At 35.1% G+C, this 24,824-nt stretch overlaps 1 protein-coding gene across 2 annotated transcripts in view; it reads left to right on the top strand.

Annotated features, from left to right (window-relative positions):
* DPYD (dihydropyrimidine dehydrogenase) overlaps positions 1–24,824 on the top strand; it is an 808,008-nt gene that overhangs the window by 234,933 nt on the left and 548,251 nt on the right. For both annotated transcript variants that reach the window (XM_007169549.2, XM_057551077.1), the window contains exons 7-8: positions 5,671–5,752; positions 15,003–15,090. In XM_007169549.2, the coding sequence (XP_007169611.1) occupies positions 5,671–5,752; positions 15,003–15,090 (170 nt within the window). The remainder of the gene's footprint in view (positions 1–5,670; positions 5,753–15,002; positions 15,091–24,824) is intronic.

Genomic DNA, 24,824 nt, shown 5'->3' with positions numbered 1-24,824 from the left:
GGCTGTCCAGCAGTTAAGACTTTGCCTTCGAATGCAGGGGGTGCGGGTTCAATCCATGGTCAGGGAGGTAAGATCACACATGCCTCGTGGCCAAAAAAACCAAAACATAAAACAGAAGCACTATTATAACAAATTCAATAAAGACTTTAAAAAAATGGTCCACATCAAAAAAATCTTTAAAAAAAAAAAAAGAAAGCTTATTTCACCCCTGTGAATCTTTCCTTTAACAGCAATATATATATGTGAAAATTATGCTAATTAGAGATGGGGAAACCAAACTCCACAGAATATAGGATGATTCATTTTGTGGTGTACACAGACGTTCTGTCCTGGTCACGTATTTTCATTCTCCAATCTCTTTAAGTTTTGCATTTGATTACAATTATGTTAGAATCTACTAAAAATGTTCCATTTTAATGTACATTTATGCAGTGTTTATCTCATAGATACCATATTATTATTTGCTATTAATCAGCATCATTATTAAACCAGGATTCAGTCACATAATCATTTATTCCCATGAAGATTCATACACTGAAATGGAAAGTATTCACTTTGTATCTGATTTTCAGAAATTCATATCAAGCTTAGAAATTGGATGGAGTTTGCTTTATTTAAAATAAATGGAACTCTATAGAATATACAATGGAGAAAAGGCAATGTCTTCAACGACTGATGTTGGGCAACCTGGACAGCTTACATGTAAATCAATGAACTTAAAACACTCACGCCATATAGAAAAATAAACTCAGAATGGTTTAAAGACCTAAATATAAGACATGACACCATAGAAGTCCTGCAAGAGAACAGAGGCAAAACATTCTCTGACATGAATCTTAGCAATATTTTCTTAGATCAGTCTCCCAAGGCAAAAGAAATAGAAACAAAAATAAGCAAATGGGACCTAATCAAACTTAAAAGCTTTTGCACAGCAAAGGAAATCATCAACAAAACAAAAAGACAACCTATGGATTCACAATAAGGAAATGGGATTTAAGTGAAATAGTTTTAGTCATAGAAAATATTTTGAGAACGTGTGTGATGTAACACAAACTTAAAGTGTGGTACCTGTAGCATAATAAACTAAAGCAAAGTTTTATCGGAGTATGAGCATCGTGCTTTAAAAAGAATGGAAGAAGGTTGTTACTGGTTAATTCCATTTAGATGAAAGAAACATGAACATACAAGAACAATTATTTTTTTAGGTTATCTGGGCATTCCACTGATTGTACTAAAGGATTTGTGGCCACAGGGAAAATTTCTTTCAAAACTTTAGATTGTTAAAAGAGCACGTATAGAGAATGAAAGTCTGTTTTTATAAGTACAACAAACTTGGGAAGTAACCGTTCCAATTAAATTCCGTCTTCTATCCTTGTATCCCCTTTCTCAACATGCAGTCTTGAGGGTAATCTCCCTCCCTTCCTCCCTCCTTCCTCCCTTCCTTCCTTCCTTCCTTTTTTATTTATTGATCTCCTACTATGTGCTAGTCATTGTCTCCGGCCCTAGAGATACAAAGGTAAATAAAGCAAAGTGCCTGTTCTCATGGGGCTTTTCTGGTAGTGGGGGGGTAGACAATAAAGCAACAATAAACCAAATATAGAGTATGTCAGGTGTTTATAAATGCATGAGGGGGTTTCAAAAATGGCAGTTTAGTGCTGTCCCTAGAGCATTTGATATATGGAATAGATAATTTTTAAAATATGGTTATCCTCTAGTCTGTACAATAAAATAATCTTCAAAGAGAATTATGTAATAATTGGTGATTATAATTATTTTTATTCACTCCCCTAAAACAGAATATTAGCAATTAAAACAAAATAATTTCAATATTAAAGGTATAGTTCACAGTTTCACTATTTTAAAGTTTAAACCCAAGTTAAAAACTTCTGGTCACACAAAATGATAGAATTGAAGTAGATTCATGTTGCTTCATGTGTTATCATTTTATCAATCACAGATCAACTGTTTAAACATTGGAATACGTAGTCTTGCAGGGGTGGAGACACACGCTGCCTATGGCCATTGGAAGGAGGAATATGCTTGTAGGTGAATCAGCATGTGCCAGTGGCTGTTTAACTGGAGTTCTCCATACTAACTGTTCTGTAGAACTCAGTTTATTAATGAATGGGTAATAAAATTGGGATTATTTAAAGCTTACACATTTTTTTAACATCTTTATTGGAGTATAATTGCTTCACCTTCGATAGCTCAGCTGGTAGAGCGGAGGACTGTAGACCTGACACATGTGGATATTTATTTTAAAAACATTTCTTACTAAAACTCTATAACAACTGTAGCCATTATTTAGAATTTAGATCCACCGAAGAGTTTTTTGGGGGTAGACAGTGTTTAGAATATCACTGACTTGTTTAGAGTTACCTGCTCATGGTGATAATACAAAAAGGCTTATTTTTGTCAGTTTTATAACTTTTTAAATCGTCTAAAAACAGTGCACCTCCTTATTGCCTGCACCTGAACTTAGTGTGTTGCTGGTAAGGGAATAGAGTACGAGTTTAGGGGTTGAGCGACTCATAGGAAGGAGTTGTCTGAGGACATATGTTGGGGTGGAGGAACCAAAGTTTAGTTTGGCATATAAAAAATTTGAGATACCCATTAGACGTCCAAGCGAATATAAAGGTCTGAAATTTAGGTTTCAGGATAAAAATGTGGGTACCATCACATATGGACGGCATTTAGAGCTCTGAAATGCGGAGGAATTTGCCTGGTATCTGGGGTGGTAGTGTTCCTACTAAAGCCTGCTGACAACCCTCTGCTCCATTGCCCATCCCCTGAACACAGCATGTACACTTTTTTTTTCCCTCCTCCCCCTTCTGTTCCTCCTCCTTATCATTTTCGTCATCTTGAGATGCCTTCACTTGTCTGAAAGCTGATCATATGTCACATTTCACCTGATGATCTCATCTTGCAATAAGCTAATTCTCCTTTGAAACACTCTCGTTCACATTTGGTATTTTATACTTGTCACGTTGTACCATGAGAGTGTGTGTGTGTGTGTATTGCCCATCTGTCTGCTGACCTCATCCATTGGTGAATATAATTGTGTCATGTTTATAACAATCAACAATTACCTCCTTATCCCCTGCCTACTTGATTATGATCAAATCTAACTCTTTTTAGTATCTCACATAACTTTTATTTCCTATAGAAGATGCTTGGAGATGTGATTCTCACACATTTATTCATAACACATGTGCTAAGTAAGTGTGGACTACAACGCTTTCAGGGCAGTATGTGATTCTAAGCGGAGCTGCTCAAGCCCTAGCAGCCTGGCATTCCATTTGCTCTGCTGGCTACCTCAGCTTTTAGAGTTATACTTCCTCCTTGCTCCGGTTTCTTCTTGCTAGGTTGAGTGTGTTCTCCTTTTTTTCTGGTCAATAGAAAAATTGTTCCTGCTTCATTAACCTGCTGTTTCAGAGCTGTATCTTAAGTTAGAACCATTGACCTAAACTAGCATCATTTTTTTTTCTTACATATCGTAGACTTCTATTCAGAGCCCATAAAGATCCCAAGTTAGAGGAAGGTACTCAGCCTCACAGTGTATCTGTCTGTATTTAGAGGCTCACCTTGCTGTGGTTGGTTTATTTAGCTGGAATTTTTGCTTTCCTGTCTAGCCTTTTGAGGACTTTCATCAGACTCCAATGTTAGTCCATTTTCAGTCTCTCTTCCGCAGACCCCCAGGCCTATCAAGATTGGGTGTCTGTTTGTGCCTACTTATAATCCATACTATTTAAGAATTTTTCTCCTTAGCCTCAGAAGGTACAGGGAGGAAAAAAAAAATATCCTCTATCCTCTTAGATCAGTAGTTGCCTTGTGAAATAAACTAACATAAGACAAATTAAGGAGAAAAACAGTGTTTATTAACACATGTATTGTACATACATGTGGGAGAACTCAGTGATGAGTCATTCAGAGAAGGGGGGTCAGAACTTCAGGTTTATGTAGCATCTTAACAAAGAATGATAAATTTGTGGAGAAATGACAAGACAAAGGAAAAGGGGTTTATGTTTTTAGGGACAGCAAACTGTGAGAAGGTAAATATATGGGAGAATCTAATGGAACATAAGAGTTATTTAGTAAGGCTTGTAATGTAAATTCCTCTTGGTGCCCATCTTTGGGCTGTTAAGGGTCTACAATTGTCTCCTGGTGATTAAGAGTTTTGCCCTTCTTGGTACAGGAAAGGAAGACACACCGTTGCGAATTTATGTACTGCTTTTTGGCAGATAATAGGGGACTGGAGAGCTTTTCTTGTATCTGTTTCTTCTTAATTGTCTTCAGCTCAAAATAATCCTGTGCCAAAGTGGCATATTTGGAGGGGCATATTCTGCTACCCTACAAAGTCAGAGTCCTGTGTGGTGCCCAGAGCATTATGATAACCGCTGAGGTAGTGTGGTTGGCCAAAGATCAGCTTAGGAGGTTTTTCTCTCTTAACCTATGCCCTAAATCACTCTTATGTATAATCTTACACCCTAACTAGATAGAAAGATCCTTTAATATATAGGGCCTTGATTTTGTACTGTTCAATACTTTGCATTTTCTATAGCACTGAGCATGGTGCCTTGCTGATTGATGTATGGAAATTAATTGAATAATCAAGTTCTTAAGTCACCAAAGAATGAAAAGACTACAGATGCACTTTGGAAGACCTTGCACTGAATGATCCAGAAAGTTCATCTTCAACAGTTATTTATGTATTTTACAAATCAATCTCTATAGTGCTTGGATATAGCTCTTTCACTGAATGTACTACATTCTGTTGTAATGATCTGTTTATATATCTTTGCTCACAAGAATGAGAGCTTATTAAAAGTGGTAATTTGGTCAAATTCACCATTAAATCACTGCAGCTAACACTGTACCTGGTACTTCGTAAATGCTTGTTGGATGAATAGATGAATGACTACATGAATTGCTATATATTCATGAACATATGTAGCCTTTTTATTGCTATAAGATATTGAAAAGTTATTTGAACTTACCTTTAATACTATGTATGAACTATTAACTCTTGAAGTGATTGTATTTGAAGACAGAAAACAGTGAGCACTGATATCATATAGGATTACTTTTTAATGACTGAATCCTTTTGGGACACATTGCTTTCATAGAAGATTGTTTTACTGTAAAAATATTCTGTAGATCACATTACAGAACTTATTCTGTAATGTCCTGAACAACATGGTAAATACAAAGTTACAGATTTGAATTTGAACAAGCTAGAGGTATAGTTATAGAATATATGTGTGTATGTATATATATGTATATGTATATATGATATGTATATTAAACACTATACTTTCAAATTTTTGTTTTTTTAAGATTTTCTTTTCTTAGGAATTTATAGAAGTGTTAGTAAATAAATCAACTAAATACTGTAATAAACTTAAAAGTATAGTCCAATTGTCTACTCACTATTTGTTTTTCATTGTTTTTATTTATTTTTGCATCAGTTTCTACTGTTTCTCTTGTAACCCATATCATATTCTGTCATGCATATAAAAATGCATATAAAAATGTGATATGATATCACATAATGTGATATGAAAATACCCTCAGAAGAGATACTTATTCCTTTAATACCGATCAATAAAGACATGTTACATTTTTTAAATTGGTGATTTTCCCACAAATGCTTCTCGTTTTTATTTTCAGTATCTCTGAAATCCCTCAGTTCCGGCTACCATATGATGTAGTAAATTTTGAGATTGAGCTTATGAAGGACCTTGGTGTAAAGGTAAGTGAAAAACATAACACTTACATGTGTATTGCTCCAAAAGAAAGGAGTAAGCTCTACACTAAAGATTAACAACAAAATGTCACACACTTTAGGAAAGAACAATTAAAAGCTACACCAGGCAGAAGCAGAAAGATGCTTCTCCTTGCTTAGGGCATTTGTCTGTCTACTGTCTGAATGCCACTAGCCTGGAAAAGGGCAATCAATAGTTCTCATCTGGCACGCCTGCATGTGATTAATTGTCTGTAAGAAACAAATTCCTAAATTGCTTTAGGGGTTCAGTGCAGCTAATAGAAGGATTTGGTTGCTTTAATCACGTTTTTTTCACGCAAGTTTTGTGCACTCTGAAACATTCGTATTTCACAATTTGGAACATAATTTCTTATAGAGGTTTATTTTATTTACTATATGCGTAATGTCAATAGTGTTACTGTGATAATCCTTTTTCAACATAAACAGTTAATCAGCAAGGTAGAAAGCAACAGCTCTGTATTTTTAATTGTTTTGTGAAATAAATATTGTGTTCTTTTAAAGATGGTCAAAAAATTAATACATTTTACTTTCGTAATATAGCTTTAGATATTCCTATTCTTTTGATTATTTAAGAGTATCAAAAAAAAAAAAAAAAAAAAAAAAAAGAGTATCATACTCTGGCTCTTCACTTGAACATATTGCTATTTTTATTTCAAAAGTTTTACCTTTCTGTAATAGCTATAAAATAATAGATTAACAGAGTACTATGATTTACATAATACATTCTGTAAGTACATATAGGAGCTGTTTTGAAAAGTGCAAACTATTCATGGCTCTTGCATTTAGAAATAAAAATTAAAATAATCAATAAAAAGGGAAACACTCAAAACAGTATTTTGTGCATTTACACTTATAATTACATCTTATTTGGCAATGGTTAGGCGATGAAACATTTACACATAATCACCAAACAAAAAATCTTATAGCAAGTATGCAGTACAGATGTGCACAACTTTATGAAAACAGAGTTCAAAAATAGTGTTCAAAATAGATTTAAGGGTGATTACTTGCTTTATATAAATATATTCTGAAAAGTTCTTTAAATGTATTTCATTTTGAATGCAAGTTCTTACCTAAATCTCATTAAATAAGAACATGATTATTGAGACTTCAAACTAATATATTAAGTGATACTTCAGATTGAAGATGAATCAAAAATTAAGACACCTCTGAATTCATCTTATAAGTAATTACAAAATTGCATTTGATTTTTACTGTACCAGATATATTGCATAAATTAGGGCATACCCATTTCTCTTACTAGGAAACTCAAAACATAATAGTAGTCAATGCACTGAGTGCCAGAAAATGTACATTTCAGCTACAATTATGCCACTTGCAAATTTTATAGTCAGATAACCTTGACAAAGTCAATTAATGTTCCTTGCCTTGGTCAATATTTGTTCAAAGGGAAAAGTATGCTACTACAATTTGTGTAAAATATAAACATATCTGCTTATATATGCCTGGAAATATATGTACTCTGGAAATGTATAGAATCTGATAGTATAGATTGCTTTTGGGAAGGTGTATGAAGGAGTTTATCACCATTTTGTACATTTGAATTTTAAACCCTATGAATTTATTAAATTATCAGGAAAGAATTAGAACCTGAATTAAAGAGAAGGTTAATACTGTCTTGTCCATCACTCTGAGGAGAGACAGTAATGAGGTTCTTTTTCAGCTTTGAGGACTTGTATCCATTGATGAAATACTTGCATCTTTTATGACTTATCAACTTTATTCATGAAAGGATATATATTTTAAAAAATGTTCTACACTTGTTACCATATTTTTCTCATCACCAAATTCTTCTTATAACCTGCCTTCCGTTTTTACCTCTCATCTAACACTGTATATTTTAAAGTCAACAATAATTTCCTGGCAATGAAATGAATTTTTCTCTGGGTTTATACTGTTTGGCTCCTGTGCAGCATGTGATATATTCTGATATGTATGCATGCATGTATCTATGCATGCATGTTTGTTCATGTATGTATGTATTTTTAGCTTTCATGATCTAGCATTATCTTGGTTATTATCTGATTTTTTTCTCTTTCTGATAGGTTTGTTTCATTTATTTGATAAATAATTATTGAGAATTTACTTTTGCCTAGAGGTGTGCTAAGGACTTGTCTAGAACCATCTTTCTTTTGAACTCCACTCCTGTAATCTTAATAGTTTAATGAAACATTTATCATCCAAATAACATACACTCATCATATATAAACTTAGTTTAATTCATCATCTTCCCTCCCAACTATGTTCTTCAGCTAAATTTCTTGTTGAGTAATTTCAATTTATTTCATATCTAATAGCTGATAGATTAGTTCTTGTTTATTCTAAGACGAATTTTTCCAGTCAAATATTGTGTCACAGGAAACCCCTCTATTTGTATGTTATATATATATATATTTTTTTCTTCCACTATTTCATTGTCACTAGTATGTTATAAAAGTGGTAATGCATGGCATCTTTTCTGATCTATGAAATAGCATTTTTATCATATTGAGTAAATGTTTTCTTTTTCTAGACTTAGAATAGTAACATTTTCTAAGTTATTTTGTTTTATTTTAACGGAGGAGGGGTGTTAAATTTTTTAATTGCCCCTTTTGAAAATCTATGTTCAGATAATGTATTGAGATATTAATCTTTGCATTTCTGGATTATATACATCTTGCATCATGTTTTATTATATCAGTACATCTAGAACTAGGTTTGTTCTATGAGTTTTTTAAGAAAAATTTCTTTTGCATTCACTTATTTATGCACTGAATATTAAAACTGTAAATACAACAGGAAATAGATTCTGTTGCTCGCTTTATAGAGTTTCAAAGCTACTGAAAGTCTGTCTTTGTTTTGCTTTATTTTTTATTTGTTATCTTTGTGAGTTTTGGTTATGCTATAGATTTTGGTTATAGAGTTATGCTAGCTTTATAGAAATAAATTTCCAAGCATTTCATTATTTTATTATTGGTAAGAATATTGTCTTGATACTTATATTTTTGCTAAATTTGAAAATTTTATCCATCTGATTTCAGTCTTTTTATGAGAAACAGAACATTGATGTTTTAAAAAAAATCTTCCACAGTCTTTCCACCTATTTTATTCTTATGCTAATTTGGTCAGTATATATTTTCCTAGAAAAAATTTCTGTTTCATTGAGACTTTTGAATTAATTAGCGTAGATTTAAACATATTATTCTAGTATACAATAAAAATACCTCATCTGTGCCTGTGATGGTATTTGCTCTCGCATCTTAAAACTTATATATTGGGCTTCCCTGATGGTGCAGTGGTTGAGAGTATGCCAATGCAGGGGACATGGGTTCGAGCCCTGGTCTGGGAAGATCCCACATGCCGCCGAGCAACTAGGCCCGTGAGCCACAATTACTGAGCCTGCGCTTCTGGAGCCTGTGCTCCGCAACAAGAGAGGCCGCAATGATGAGAGGCCTGCGCACCGTGATGAAGAGTGGCCCCCACTTGCCGCGACTAGAGAAAGCCCTGGCACAGAAACGAAGACCCAACACAGCCATAAATAAATAAATAAATAAATAAATAAATAAATAAATAAATAAAATTATATTTAAAAAAAAACATATATTGTGTGTTCTTAACTTTTTTTCTTGGTAAGACTAGATAGTGGTTTCTCTAGTTAATGTAATCTTTGAAAGAATCAGGTCTCAGAGTTTTATGTTTCCTTATTCACTAATTGCTGACTCTATTAATTCTTTCCCCCTGCTATGATTACACTTGCTTGTTATTCTTTCGCAACCTTTTGAGTTGCATACTGATTTAATTTTTATTTTTCTAGGTTGAATAATTTTTCCCTTTTAAAACAGAGTTTTTAGGATAATATTTTTATTTGCTTCTGTATTCTTGTGATAGAATTCAAATTTTAATTTTTTGCTTTACTTATCAGCAAGTTATAAGATTTTTAACTTATCAAGTATACTCTCAACTAATTTCACATCAAAGGATTTTTCCTAGTATAATAAAAATATTCTTTAGAGGAAATAGCCTCTAAGCTGTTATATTTTTATAAAACTATTTTAGAATAAAAATTTCAGCATAAACCACTGTCAATTACTTTTAACCCTAGGTGGACTTTAACAAAGTCTCCTGTGATATTTGTGTCTGAAAATGTTACCAATCTTTTAGACTAAATACTCTTTTCTTGTTTTGCAATTCAGAATTTAGGTATATATAAATATTCTTGTTTCATAGTCTTTATAATATTTCTACTGACTTTATTTTTTAAAGCTAAAAATGTAAATCCCCATTAAGATTTTATATTTTTCTAAATATGTTTAAAATATGTATATTTGTCATTTTTCAACATTTTGACAGAATTCTACTTTGATTAAACTAAATTTATAATTGCTAGGAATTTGTCTTCATAGTTTGAACAAAAATATATTTCTTTTTTATTTAGAGTTTTTTTTTTTTTTTTAAAGAATTTCACTTTTATTTATTTATTTATTTTTGGCTGTGCTGGGTCTTCATTTCTGTGCGAGGGCTTTCTCTAGTTGCGGCAAGCGGGCGCCACTCTTCATCGCGGTGCACGGGCCTCTCACTATCGCGGCCTCTGTTGTTGCAGAACACAGGCTCCAGACGCGCAGGGTCAGTAGTTGTGGCACATGGGCTTAGTTGCTCGGCGGCATGTGGGATCTTCCCAGACCAGGGCTCGAACCCGTATCCCCTGCATCGGCAGGCAGACTCTCAACCACTGTGCCACCAGGGAAGCCCTGAGATATCTTTCTTGATAAATTTTCTACATCATCTTGTTTGTCATTATGCTTATTTGCAGCAAGCATTTCCATCATTATAGGATGTTACTGAAAACTAATATGAAGTCATATTTTATGTCTACTGGAAGGCGAGAAACATGTACATTAATAGCCAACAAAATAATTTTGTGTCTAAAAAGAGCTGAATTTATTTTTTAAATTATTTTATCTTATTTTCTATGTTAGAGATTCTGGATATACTTGGTCTCTTTAGCCAAATTTTCTATGAGAAAAATGTGAAGAGCATGTACATTATTTATTATCTGTATTTTTTAATAATGGGTGTCACGTAATTTGTTTCAAAAAAGAGTTCCACACCAAAAAAGTTGTAAACCTTAATCCTACATTAAAAATATTATTATATGTATGAAGACATATTATGGATGCATAAAGAAAGTTTTTGTCAAGTCCTGGAGTAGATATTAGGTGGAACTTTGGCTCAGGGCTTATTATATTCAGCCCTTCTATTGAAATAGTAATAACTCTTACACTAAGCTTGATGTGGAGTGAATTTTATTCTGAATTTAGCTGGGATGTTTGAGTACCCAGGCATATATTATTAAAGCCATTAGAGGGAGGTTAATATATGCTATAATCCATATTTAAGAAAATCATGATGGAAAATATTACATATATGAAAAATGTGGGAGAAAAAGGAGCAAAAACACAAACAAAATGCCCATAATGTGATTTTTCTACCATCATGTATATTTAACAAATAATCTTAGGACTTCATAGTATATCAGCCACAAAATGTTTTTGATGTCGGTAGTTGTCATATAATCCCAGTTTTAGTTAAGTTTTACACGTCTTGGTCCAATTTCCTAAGGCATAATGTAAGCAAAATTTTAACATTTTGTCAAAGAATCTTTCTCCTTATTCTTTCTGAGAGTGAGTTTTTGATTTGATGGCAAATGTTTGGGGGTTTTAGGCTTTAGAAAAGGGAAATTTGACTAGATTCCCCAACATAGGGAAGAGTTCTTGTGCTTGCCACTCCACTGATTATAGTTTTTATTGCTTTGTTCTCATTTGCACCATGGAGCTACTTACTGCACAGTGATGGTTATTCACCCCCTGTCCCACAGTGTCTGGCTACAGTAAGTAAAGTCTTACTGGTCCCAGTCCCAGTAAATTAACACTAGGAGTTAAGCTACTTGTCTTTCCAGTTTTTGATACACAAAAGTATAATTCAACTTTTTTGATTCCTCTGTTGCACGCTGTTGCCTGCTAGGGTGGAAACAGACTGAGAAACGCAAAATATCTGTGCATCCTTTCTGTATGTTACAAATTCCGGGACATGTTCACTCTATCAGGGTGGAAAAATTGGGATATTTTCAATCCCGTTTGATAAATCACATAACGCCACTACTCAACTACGCACACGCACACACACATGCATGCACACAAACACTACCTCAGGAAGGATGGGGGTCTTTCTTCAATTTTTTTGCTGAGTCAATTAGTGAACCAAACCTAAAGTCAAGTATTCTGAGTATCACTTCCACTGATAGACCCATTGGCAGGGCACTCCACTGCTCAACTTTGGAAATTGTAGTATTATTCAGTTTACTAAAATTTTATTTAGAATATTTGGACCTGTAGTTTTCTTTTATGTCTAACCTTCATTACATATTGGTATTGAGGTCATTTCAAAAAATAAGCACTAGAACTTTTTATCTTTCTTTATGATCAGAAATAGTTTAATAAAAAATCTACTCTTTGAAAAATAAAATTCTAAAGCTTCATTATCCATTACTTTTAATAGCATCTAACTCTACTAACTCTAATAGTAATACCCACTATTAGATACTTAGTATTAAGTACTTTTAATAATATGTGTTTATTTAATTGTCCAGTTTATTTCATGGTATTTGATATGTTCCAGAGTTCTGAATATTAGTTATTAATCTCACCTTGGTTGTCCCCTGGTTGTAAACTTTCAAATGGTTCCTTTATCTGCCAATAAAATTAGAACTAGTATTTTAGTAAAACAAAAATGCCCCCCTATGTTATATCCAAAGTAATTTTGTCCCCCTACTTTCTCTTTCTATTCTTTGCTTTGCACTTTATACTCCAGAAACACTACATTTTCAAGTAGTTCTCCACATGCAGTATGTTGTTCTGTGCCTTTGAGGATGGTGCTGGTTCTGCCCTTCATTCTCAAGAGACGTTAGAGCATGGCTGTTACACATGCTGGTTCTGCAGTTAAATTACATATTTGACTTTCGTAAAGGTTGTCAAAGCTCTCTTGTCCCTTACTATCATCATCTGTAAAATGAGGATAAAGATAACCACCTCATAATGCTATTGTGAGGATGAAAGAAGTCCATCTATGCAGTATTTAGAAGAGAGTCTTGCACTTAGTTAGGTACTCTATGCAAGTTAGGTACAATTATTGTTTTAATGGGTAAACTTTGTTCTTCTGCTATGAAACAGCTTAGAGACTTTTGTTTTTAGGAACACGTTGACTTCAAAACTCAAAGAAACCTACCAGACATTGTGCTTCCTTATTTATAATGGTAAATGAGTGCAAAATTGCAGCAAAGTCATGTATTTTAGAGAGTATATACTGGCACATACCTGAGAAGTAGACCCCTTTACTTCACTCAAGTGGCTAGTTCCTGATCTTCATAAGGTTCATCTTCCGCCCTGTGGAGGGCAGGCATATTAAAGTCTCCGGCATACTAGCTACCCCTTGCTTATGCTGTCCACTCTGCATGACGTTCTCAGTGTAATGGATCACTATGATGTTCTGTGGTATGGCCAGATCGTTTCAGATTATATATATTATTACAGAAGAGAGTTGACATATTCCTGAGGCAAACCTGTAAATGAATATTCTTATCTTTCCCCCATGAATGTGAACTGTTTCTGATCCCTTTTCCACAGAAACATGATGAAAAGTGTGCATTCATCATATCAATGGCTACGTGCAGTGTACCTGTGGCCTTACTAATCTGCAATAATACCACATCTGTCACAGACACCGCAGTCAGGGCTACACTTTGGTCAAGCCTGCAGGAGATTACAGTCATTCTCCAGAAATCATCTAGTCTCAGCAGGGCCAGACTGGGAAATAAAACAGAAGTATAACATGGACCACCACCATCTTTCCCCATCCCACCGACTCCAGGCTATCATTGTGGTTGATTTACTCTCTCGACCAGGGTTTCAGAAGTTTTCTGGCCTTCCCAATATTATAGCTATAATAGCTCTTACTTTGCAGACCAGAGACCCAACGTGGGGATTCTTTCTACTGACATGTATAACAATTTTTATTACACACTTGGAGACTTGGGAATAACGACTAACTGGGTCTGTGATCCCCTTAGGCCCACTGTGAACCAGACTTTATCCAGGTTCCATTTTTCACCTTATCACTGTAGGTTCCCACTCTTCAGGTATCAATGTCAGTGAAGAACCTTGTCCAGTGTCCTTGAAATGTGTGATTATTCCCCTTTCTCCAGTGTATAGTCCCCTGGGTAAATGGCTATAATTCCCTTTGGAGAAGGAATAGAGGAATCATTATAGTATTTACTTGCCAGGATGTTTCAGGGTCTTTCTTTCTAGGGACCTGACCACATCTTCAGTCAGCAGATTCAAGATCTGAAAATAGGCTCATGTCTGGGAATTGAGCAAAGTACTGTGATTTTTAATAGAAGTATCTACCCTCTGACTCTTGACTTTACTCATCTTCCCTGGACAGTGTCCCCTACCAAAATCCTATCCATTTTTTAAGATGGCTTTATTGACAGGGAACTATTTTCAATATCTTACAATAAACTATAATGGAAAAGAATTAAAAAAAAGAATATAGATATACACACATATATATGTTTAACCAAATCACTTTGCTATACACCTGAAACTAACACAATATTGTAAATCAACTATACTTCAGTTTAAAAAGGGCTTTATTGAAATCCCACTACTTCTCTTTTTTCTCATCTATATGACCGCAGCCAAAATGAATTTCTCCATCCCTTGAGTTCTTGTAGACATGTGCTGATCACACTCTGTTATTTATTATACTTATTTCTATACATCTTCTGCACAGATCTTGACTGCACATTGAGGCAGAAACTGTCTCATTTATCATTTTATTCTTTAAAATGCCCCACATAGTGCCTTGAACATACTAATTAAGCTGTGAAAATCTACTGACTTGATTTTAAATACACTAGCTTTTCTTCTGTACTTAATTAAAAGGCAAAAATGCATTTAGCTATGAAGTAAAACATGTTTGTTCTATTTATATACTATTTAGTATACATAAGCCTATATACTAAAAGACAAAAATATTTTCATATCTATATATGGAATTATATATATGTGTGTATGGAGTTTTTATTATTTTCGATGTTAAAGGTTAAGGTTTTAGTCATTCAAATGCCAAAATACAGTTACCGAAATGTTTTTTCTTACAGATAATTTGTGGTAAAAGCCTCTCAGTGAATGAAATTACTCTTAGCACTTTGAAAGAAGAAGGGTACAAAGCTGTTTTCATTGGGATAGGTGAGTAGCTTACTTTAAAATATTTTTCTTTATAATATTTTTTTACTTCCTGATAATATCCAGAAGAATAACTACCTTCAGACATTTTCATGGTAGAAGTTGTGTCTGTTCAGGGAGGAGCAGACAGAAATGAATGGCCAAAGAAAATTTCCTATTTTGTAACGTGTTGTACTGCCTCACCTCATTATGGATTTACTTTGGCAAGACTGTCTTTATCTTCCCATTCTCTCACCATACTCTCATCACCAGCGAACATCTAAGAAGCAAAGTGTTTTCAAGTCATGCCACAGAAGCTCAGAATTTGGGCTTAGAAATATCTTGATGCTGTAGCTTTCTCTTTATGATCAAACAAATTGGTTAAGTTGATATTAAAGGAGAAAATTAGCTCATTTTCTTTTTCTATTTTTTTCAATATTTTCTAAAGACTTTTCATATTTGGCTGAATTTTAAAGATGTTTAATCATAGTTCTGAATGTCACATGGACAGTGTATAACTGCTAAGGCAATTAATGTATCTTATGGTTCCATATTTTGCCTAAATATCCCACATAGATTGAGTTTTCTAATACTTTTCCCTTCCACTTACTGTATACTGAGAAACCAGAAAGAGCAAATGGTTGATTTAATTTATTCTTTGTCTTATGAACTTTGTATTTATTCTCTTATATGATCATACTATGAACAATTATGGCGTATAAACTAAGTGCATCCTCATGTCTTTTAGTTTGTCTCCTCTCTAGTTCACATTCTTTGAATAGGAATGTCTAATAAACCTGCACAGAGGTGAAAACTGTTCCATCTCTTTAAGTAATCACACACTGGATAACATTTGTTTTAGGGCTCTCTTTTTTCATAGTGTGGAGTAAAATAATCAGGAATGCTTTACTGCCTACTAAATTTTCTTATCAGGACGGTATGTGTTCTCTTACTAGATAATTGATGCCAAGTCTAAGACCATCTCTGTCACTCCCTCTACTTAGATGATAAATTATGAAGAGGAAGATAAATTTTCCTGCCTTCTAGCTCCTAAATATCTGTATTGAACCTCCTTTCTTTCAGAAACTTGAGTGCCATTGTCAGCAGTATTTCCCTATGTTATCTAAGTACAATAATCATGTGTAGATACGAAGAGGAAAGAGAAAACATCTAGAGATATATTCTCTAGGTTCCATTTTTAGCGGCACTACCCTTGATTTTGGTTTTACTTTTCAACATTACATTTGTACTGAGAATTTTACTTAAAGAAATTGGGCAAGTATTTTTTAATGTGTATTCTACTAATAACCAGCAAAATTGGATCAGTAAGTTGCTGTTACTCTCAACAAATGTGTATTAAAAAATGTTTGGTTAATAATAAATGAAAAATTTAGTCAGGCAATAGCGCTGAAACATTGGCAATGTTTTCAAATAGCTATTTGAAATTCACCATTGTGGTTTCCTACAGCAGTTGTATGTAAAAGATATATTTTCTATTAATGGAGTTGTATATGCTAATGCAGTTTAGCGTATCTCTATGAACTTTGTCTACAAAGAATCTCTGTACTGAAGAGATAGGGGCCAAATAAATAACCAATACATTGAAATATCTCCAAATTAATTGCTCAAGAAGCAAATTATAACAAAATTTGGAAGAGCTGAATTTTATCACTCTGAGTGTTTTCAGCCATAGAGATATCTTCCATCTGCAAGAATCAGGAATGTTTCAGAGTTTTCTTTTCTTTTATTCCATTAAGTCCCCTTACATATGTTATTTGATAGTGCTACATCCCATTCACAATATTCCATTTGACTCTGCACTGAGGTGTGAATAAAACATTTAAAATGTGAAGTCCTTTCATATTTATGTTTCTGTGCGTTTTCATGCTGAGAAGTGAATCTTTTGACATTTTGGTGTAGTGATGTGTAGAATGCAGTTATGTTCTATTTCAGTATTTTGTATGAAACGTATACAAGAAAGTTTCATTTTGTCAAAAAAAAAGGATCTGTGTGTAGAAGACAAGTAGCCTTATTCGCCAGGAAGTATTTATTTGACACTCTTGATTGCCGAGTTGGGAATTTGTGACCTTTCTATTACCATATAACTGCCTATTACTTAGACAGCCTCACATCCTTACATGCTTTTGTTCATTCACCATGCTTCTATGTTGTAATTAAACTTCACTCACTTTGTTTATCTACTTTTTCCCACTCAGTATAGAGGAGTACATTTTGGAATAGGAAATCTACATTACTTAAGATATAGGTTTGGCCACTTTAAGAAAGGAAAATAATAGAAGCTTAAACAAGATATAAGTTTAGTTCTCTCTCATTTTAACAGTATGAACCATCCTCAACACCTAACTTCCATCTTTGGTTCTCAGGTGGCCAATATTTCCACATTCCTGCTAACAAAAATTGGAAATAAGGAAGGGAGGGGTCTCCTTTCCTTTTAAGTTTATGACCCAGAAATTGCACATATCACTTCTGTTTGTATCTTATTGTCTACATCCTTGTCACATAAACATACCTGGCAGCAAAGGATGTTGGGACATAAAGCCTTTAGCTGGGTGGACATAATGTTCCATTAAACTTCTATTTCTATAGAGAAGGGGGATAACAGATATAGAGAGAGGAAAAAAATACAGCTCTCTGCCATACATGTGCATCATCATTTGTATCTGACACATGGAATCCTTATTGAGAGAAATCAGTAAAGCAGTTAATAGCAAAGAAAAAACTCCTGGAACTTAGTGCTTGCATGCTGGTTACATAGGTCACTTAATGATAAAAGAGTATTTTCTCCTTCCGTAATTGGGAATACCGTATTATAGCTCTTCTGTAATTATAACTACTATCTCATCCTATGTTAGTTTGTCTAAAAGAAAAAAAAGTTATTTTTTAATTAAGTATGACTTATTAAGGATAGCTTTATAAAACCATTGCATTAACAGAAGTGTGTTCTCATGTTTCCTGATTTTTAGTATTGTGTATAATATTGCTGGTGAAAACTTGCTCACTTTTAGGTTTTTCCCTAACTAATTCCAGAATCCATTAAGGAAATTATCTCATTGTGTGTACATCATTGTGAGACTGAAAGAGTACGTCTCTTTACCCATGAGATGTTTAGTTTTTTCTAAGTGAAATAAAGGTAAGTGAGATAAAGCTCTGTGTCTTATTCAAACTAGATTGAGTTGTCTTTGAGATAATTGGTATTTTTTTAAAAGACTCTAAATTTTGGGTATTTTTACTGAAATAAAAGCACCGGCACAGTGTGTTACTTTCAGTATTCAGAAATAGAGTTAGAACATCCTCTGTATGAGGTTTTTTCAGAGTATTTGATGGCTTTCTTTGGTTGGTATTGAAATCAATATAATGGTTTACAACCATCATTTTTTTATTATTAAAAAATGAGCACAAAAAATAGAGAATATCAAAAAGTGTGCTGCACATTGTTGTGGTAAGTGTTACTTTGTGAAAAATGTTTTTCCATCGTATGTGTATTTGTTTTTGGTGTATGTGCTTGCACGTGCATACTGCATTATATGGAAAATGTGTTTTTAAGATGCGGCTTAATAGTCAATGCTTGAAAGCCACTGCTATACGTTGTAAAGACCCTCAAGTACTAATTGCTTTTTCCCCATAGTATGGCCAACACCTCTCAATAAGCAGCTGTTGAGTGAATTAAATAAGTATTGAGTGACTACAATGTTCTAGGTATATATTTTTTTTTAAGTTCTTTGGGTGATTATATTCTGGAGCCAATCTAAGCATCACTGTTCTAGGTGACTGAAGAATTGAATCCTTAATCTTTGCTTCAAAGGAGTCTATTTCTCTTCCCATTTCTGATTGTCCATTTTATGGTACTTTACCTCTTATATTCTCACAAAACATGGCAGTGATGAAAAGGCTAATAAGCAAGCATGTCAGGGAAAGAACATCCACTAAGACACCCTCAGAAAAATGGTAATACTTTATAGATTCTTCTGGCAAAGTATTTTTTTTTCTGAATTTTTGTTTTTAATACTTGAGAGGGGGAAGAAATTACGGGGTGAATACCAGTAAAATCCATAATTACAGTCACAGTAGATACAAAGGAAGCAGAGGCTGCAGGAAGATATTATAGAGCTGAATAGTCTCTGTCTCACCACTATATGCTTTACTTGTGTTGACTCTTGAATTCACTTCTCACTATCACTATTCGCCTCTCTTCATGTTACTAGGCTACTCCTTAGCCTCCTAACCAGTCTCTTTGGCCACTGTTAACCACACAACAGAAATAGTGATCTTTCTAAAATTAGATCTCATCATGTCATTTCCTCATTTAAATCGCCCCTACCCCCCACCCAATTAGCTCCCTATTTCCTTCAGGATACAGGAAAAACTCCTTAAAATAAGACTTTCAAGGCTCTTTATGATTTATTCACAACTTATGTCTTTAGTCACTTATAAAATTGGGTGTTGCAAACATTTGAAATGTTTTCACTTTTACCTCATCTCAATTTTTTTAACTTGGTTTTTGGACCTGGTGTTGCTTGGACCCAGAACTGTCATTATTTTCATATTTGAGTTCTTCCATATCCTTTTTTCTACTTCATGGAATTCTCTCTACTTGTGACGATCCACTCCCTACCTTCACTCTTTAGCCTGGATGAATGAAGCCACTTCCTTACCACCAATCCTCACACCATTATGTCCCTGTTCCCTCTCTGGATGTTCAGATCAGATTTTAGCACTTATTTCCATGTATTATAATTGACTGGTTACATGTTTGTTTCTGCTAGTAGAAGTTAAACTCTTGTAGGCTGAAGAGTCTGTCTGCCTTACTCACTGATAAATCTTCAGTGTATAGTGTAGTCCCTGGCACATAGTAGAAAGTCTATAAATATTTTTAAATTATTGATTTTAATGCAACTGTTTTGACTATTTGCCAAAATAAATTGATAGGATGTTAAAATATGTTGGCAATTCTGGAGTATTATAATATTAACCAAACACAAGGGGAAATAGCTACTACATAATTTTAAAGTTGGCATTACACTATAAATGAAATAAACAAGTAGGAATAGTGATATGACTGGTGGTGATAATGCTAGTAGTAGCAGTATTAGCTAATATATTCCATTCTCAATTTTTAATATAATTTATGCCATTAACTTTTAAAATGGCCCTTGAGGTAGATATTATTAACTCTATTTTATGGATAAGAAATAAAGATTAAGCAAAGTTAGAGAAAACAAGTAAATGGCCAACAAAACATGGAAAGTGAGTTATATAGAGAATGTAGGAAAAATGTAATAAATGCAAACATCCATACTTCGACATAAAAAGTTGTTTCAGGGGAACCTACAAGGTGGTGGATGTGTAAGACATGAAGATCACCTTCCTCCCCACAAATACATCAAAAATACATCTACATGTGGAACAACTCCTACAGAACACCTACTGAATGCTGGCAGCAGACTTCAGACTTCCCAAAAGGCAAGAAACTCCTCACGTACCTGGGTAGGGCAAAAGAAAAAAGAAAAAACAGAAACAAAAGAATAGGGACGGGACCTGCACCTCGGGGAGGGAGCTGTGAATGAGGAAAAGTTTCCACGCACTAGGAAGGCCCTTCATTGGTGGAGACGGGGTGGGCCAGGGAGAAGATTTGGAACCATGGAGGAGAGCGCAGCAACAGGGGTGCAGAGGGCAAAGCAGAGAGATTCCCACACAGAGGATCGGTGCCGACCAGCACTCACCAGCCTGAGAGGCTTGTCTGCTCACCTGCCAGGGCGGGCAGGGGCTGGGAGCTGGGGCTCGGGCTTCAGAGGTCAGATCCCAGGGAGAGGACTGGGGTTGGCTGCGTGAACACAGCCTGAAGGAGGCTAGTGCACCACAGCTAGCCGGGAGGGAGTCCAGGAAAATCTCTGGACCTGCGGAAGAGGCAAGAGACCATTGTTGCTGGGTACCTGAGGAGAGGGGATTCAGAGAACCACCTAAACGAGCTCCAGGGGTGGGTGTGAGCTGCGGCTATCAGCGCAGACACCAGAGATGGGCATGAAACTCTAACGCTGCTGCTGCAGCCACCAAGAAGCCTGTGTGCGAGAACAGGTCACTATCCACACCTCCCCTCCCGGGAGCCTGTGCAGCCTGCCACTGCCAGGGTCCCATGATCCAGGGACAACTTTCCCAGGAGAACACATGGCATGCCTCAGGCTGGTGCAGTGTCACGCCGGCCTCTGCCACCGCAGACTCACCCCGCATTGTGTACCCCTTCCTCCCCCCGGCCTGAGTGAGCCAGAGTCCCCGAATCAGCTGCTACTTTAACCCCATACTGTCTGGGCAGGAACAGACACCCTCAGGCAACCTACGTGCAGAGGCGGGGCCAAATCCAAAACTGAACCCCAGGAGCTGTGCGAACAAAGAAGAGAAAGGGAAATCTCTCCCAGCAGCCTCAGGAGCAGCGGATTAAATCTCCACAATCAACTTGATGTACCCTGCATCTGTGGAATACCTGAATAGACAACAAATCATCCCAAAATTGAGGCAGTGGACTTTGGGAGCAACTGTAGACTTAAGGTGTGCTTTCTGCATCTAATTTGTTTCTGGTTTTATGTTTATCTTAGTTTAATATTTAGAGCTTTTTATCACTGGTAGATTAGTTTATTGATTTGGTTGCCCTCTACCTTTTTTTTATATAGATATATGTATAGATATATTTTTTTCCTTTTTCACTTTTTGTGAGTGTGTATGTGTATGGTTCTTTGTGTGATTTTTTTTCTTTTACCATTTTGCTTTTACCATTTGCCCTAGGGTTCTGTCTTTTTTTTTTTTTTTTTTTAGTATAGAGTTTAATGCTTGTCATCATTGGTAGATATGTTTATTGGTTTGGTTGCTCTCTTCTTTCTTTTATTTAAATTAATTTTTAATTTCTTTACTTTAATATTTTTTTATTTTTTATTTTAATAACTTTATTCTTTTCCCTTTATTTATTTATTTATTTATTTATTTATTTTTCCCTTTTCTTCTGAGCCGAGTGGCTGACAGGGTCTTGGTGCTCCGGCCGGCTGTCAGGCCTGAGCCTCTGTGGTGGGAAAGCCAAGTTCAGGACATTGGTCCACCAGAGACCTCCCGGCCCCACTTAATGTCAGTCAGCGAGAGCTCTCCCAGAGATCTCTGTCTCAATGCGAAGACCCAGCCCCACTCAACGACCATCAAGCTCCAGTGCTGGACACCCCATGCCAAACAACTGGCAAGACAGGAACAGAACCCCACCCATTAGCAGAAAGGCTGCCTAAAATCATACTAAGTTCACAGAAATCCCAAAACACACCACTGTATACGGCCCTGCCCACCAGAAAGACAAGATCCACCCCCACCCACCGGAACACAGGCACCAGTCCCCTTCACCAGGCACCTACACAAGCCACTGAACCAACCTAACCCATTCGGGACAGACACCAAAAACAACAGTAATGACGAACATGCAGCCTGCGCAAAGGAGACCACAAACACACTAAGTAAAACAAAATGAGAAGACAGAGAAATATGCAGCAGATAAAGGAGCAAGGTAAAAACCCACCAGACCAAACAAATGAAGAGGAAATAGGCAGTCTACCTGAAAAGAATTCATAGTAATGATAGTAAAGATGATCCAAAATCTTGGAAATTCAATGGAGAAAATACAAGAAATGTTTAACAAGGACCTAGAAGAACTAAAGAGCAAACAAACAATGATGAACAACACAATAAATGAAATTTAAAATTCTCTAGAAGGAATCAATAGCAGAATACCTGAGGCAAAAGAACAGATAAGTGACCTAGAAGATAAAATAGAGGAGAAAACTACCACAGAGCAGAATAAAGAAAAAAAAATGAAAATAATTGAGGACAGTCTCATAGACCTCTGGGACAACATTAAACGTACCAACATTCGAATTATAGGGGTCCCAGAAGAAGAAGCGGAAAAGAAGGGACTGAAAAATATTTGAAGAGATTATAGTTGAAAACTTCCCTACTATGGGAAAGGAAATAGTTAATCAAGTCCGGGAAGCACAGGGAGTCCCATACAGGAGAAATCCAAGGAGAAACATGCCAAGACACATATTAAACTATCAAAAATTAAATACAAGGAAAAAATATTGAAAGCAGCAAGGGAAAAGCAACACATAACATACAAGGGAATCCCCATAAGGTTAACAGCTGATCTTTCAGCAGAAACTCTGCAAGCCAGAAAAGAGTGGCAGGACCTGTTTAAAGTCATGAAAGGGAAAAACCTACAACCAAGATTACTCTACCCAGCAAGGATCTCATTCAGATTTGATGGAGAAATTAAAACCTTTACAGACAAGTAAAAGCTAAGAGAATTCAGCACCACCAAACCAGCTTTACAACAAATGCTAAAGGAACTTCTCTAGGCATGAAACACAAGAGTAGCAAAAGACCTGCAATAACAAACCCAAAATAATTAAGAAAATGGGAATAGGAACATACATATCGATAATTACCTTAAATGTAAGTGGATTAAATTATCCAATCAAAAAAAGTAGACTGGCTAAATGGATACAAAAACAAGACCCATATATATGCTGTCTACAAGAGACCCACTTCAGACCTAGGGACACATACAGACTGAAAGTGAGGGGTTGGAAAAAGATATTCCATGTAAATGGAAATCAAAAGAAAGCTGGAATAGCAAGTCTCATATCAGAAAAAATAGACTTTAAATTAAAGACTATACAAGAGACAAAGAAGGACATTACATAATGATCAAGGGATCAATCCAAGAAGAAGATATAACAATTGTAAATTTTTATGCACCCAACATGGGAGCACCTCAACACATAAGGCAAATGCTAACAGCCATAAAAGGGGAAATCGACAGTAACACAATCATAGTAGGGGATATTAACACCCCACTCTCACCAATGGACAGATCATCCAAAATGAAAATAAATAAGGAAACACAAGCTTTAAATGATACATTAAACAAGATGGAATTAATTAATATTTATAGGACATTCCATCCAAAAACAACAGAATACTTTCTTCTCAAGTGCTCATGGAGCATTCCTTGGGTCACACCAAGGTATAGATCATATCTTGGGTCACAAATCAAGCCTTGGTAAATTTAAGAAAATTGAAATTGTATCAAGTATCTGTTCCAACCACAACTCTATGAGACTAGATATCAATTACAGGAAAAAAATCTGTAAAAAATACAAACACATGGAGGCTAAACAGTACATTACTAAATAACCAAGGGATCACTGAAGAAATCAAAGAGGAAATCAAAAAATACCTAGAAACAAATGACAATGAAAACATGGCGACCCAAAACGTATGGGATGCAGCAAAAGCAGTTCTAAGAGGGAAGTTTGTAGCAATACAATCCTACCTCAAGAAACAGAAACATCTCAAATAAACAACCTAAACTTACACCTGAAGATTAGAGAAAAAAGAACAAAAACACCTCAAAGTTAGCAGAAGGAAAGAAATCATAAAGATCAGATCAGAAATCAATGAAAAAGAAATGAAGGAAATGATAGCAAAGATCAGTAAAACTAAAAGCTGGTTCTTTGAGAAGATAAACAAAATTGATAAACCGTTACACAGACTCATCAAGAAAAAAAGGGAGAAGACCCAAATCAACAAAATTAGAAATGAAAAAGGAGAAGTAACAACTGACACTGCAGAAATACAAAGGATCATGAGCGATTACTACAAGCAACTATATGCCAATTAAATGGACAACCTGGAAGAAATGAACAAATTCT

This window comes from Balaenoptera acutorostrata, chromosome 1 (genome assembly GCF_949987535.1).
Source record: "Balaenoptera acutorostrata chromosome 1, mBalAcu1.1, whole genome shotgun sequence".
NCBI classification, from domain to species: domain Eukaryota; kingdom Metazoa; phylum Chordata; class Mammalia; order Artiodactyla; family Balaenopteridae; genus Balaenoptera; species Balaenoptera acutorostrata.
Note: the sequence above shows the minus strand (reverse complement) of the source record. Positions and strands in the feature narration are given on the sequence as shown.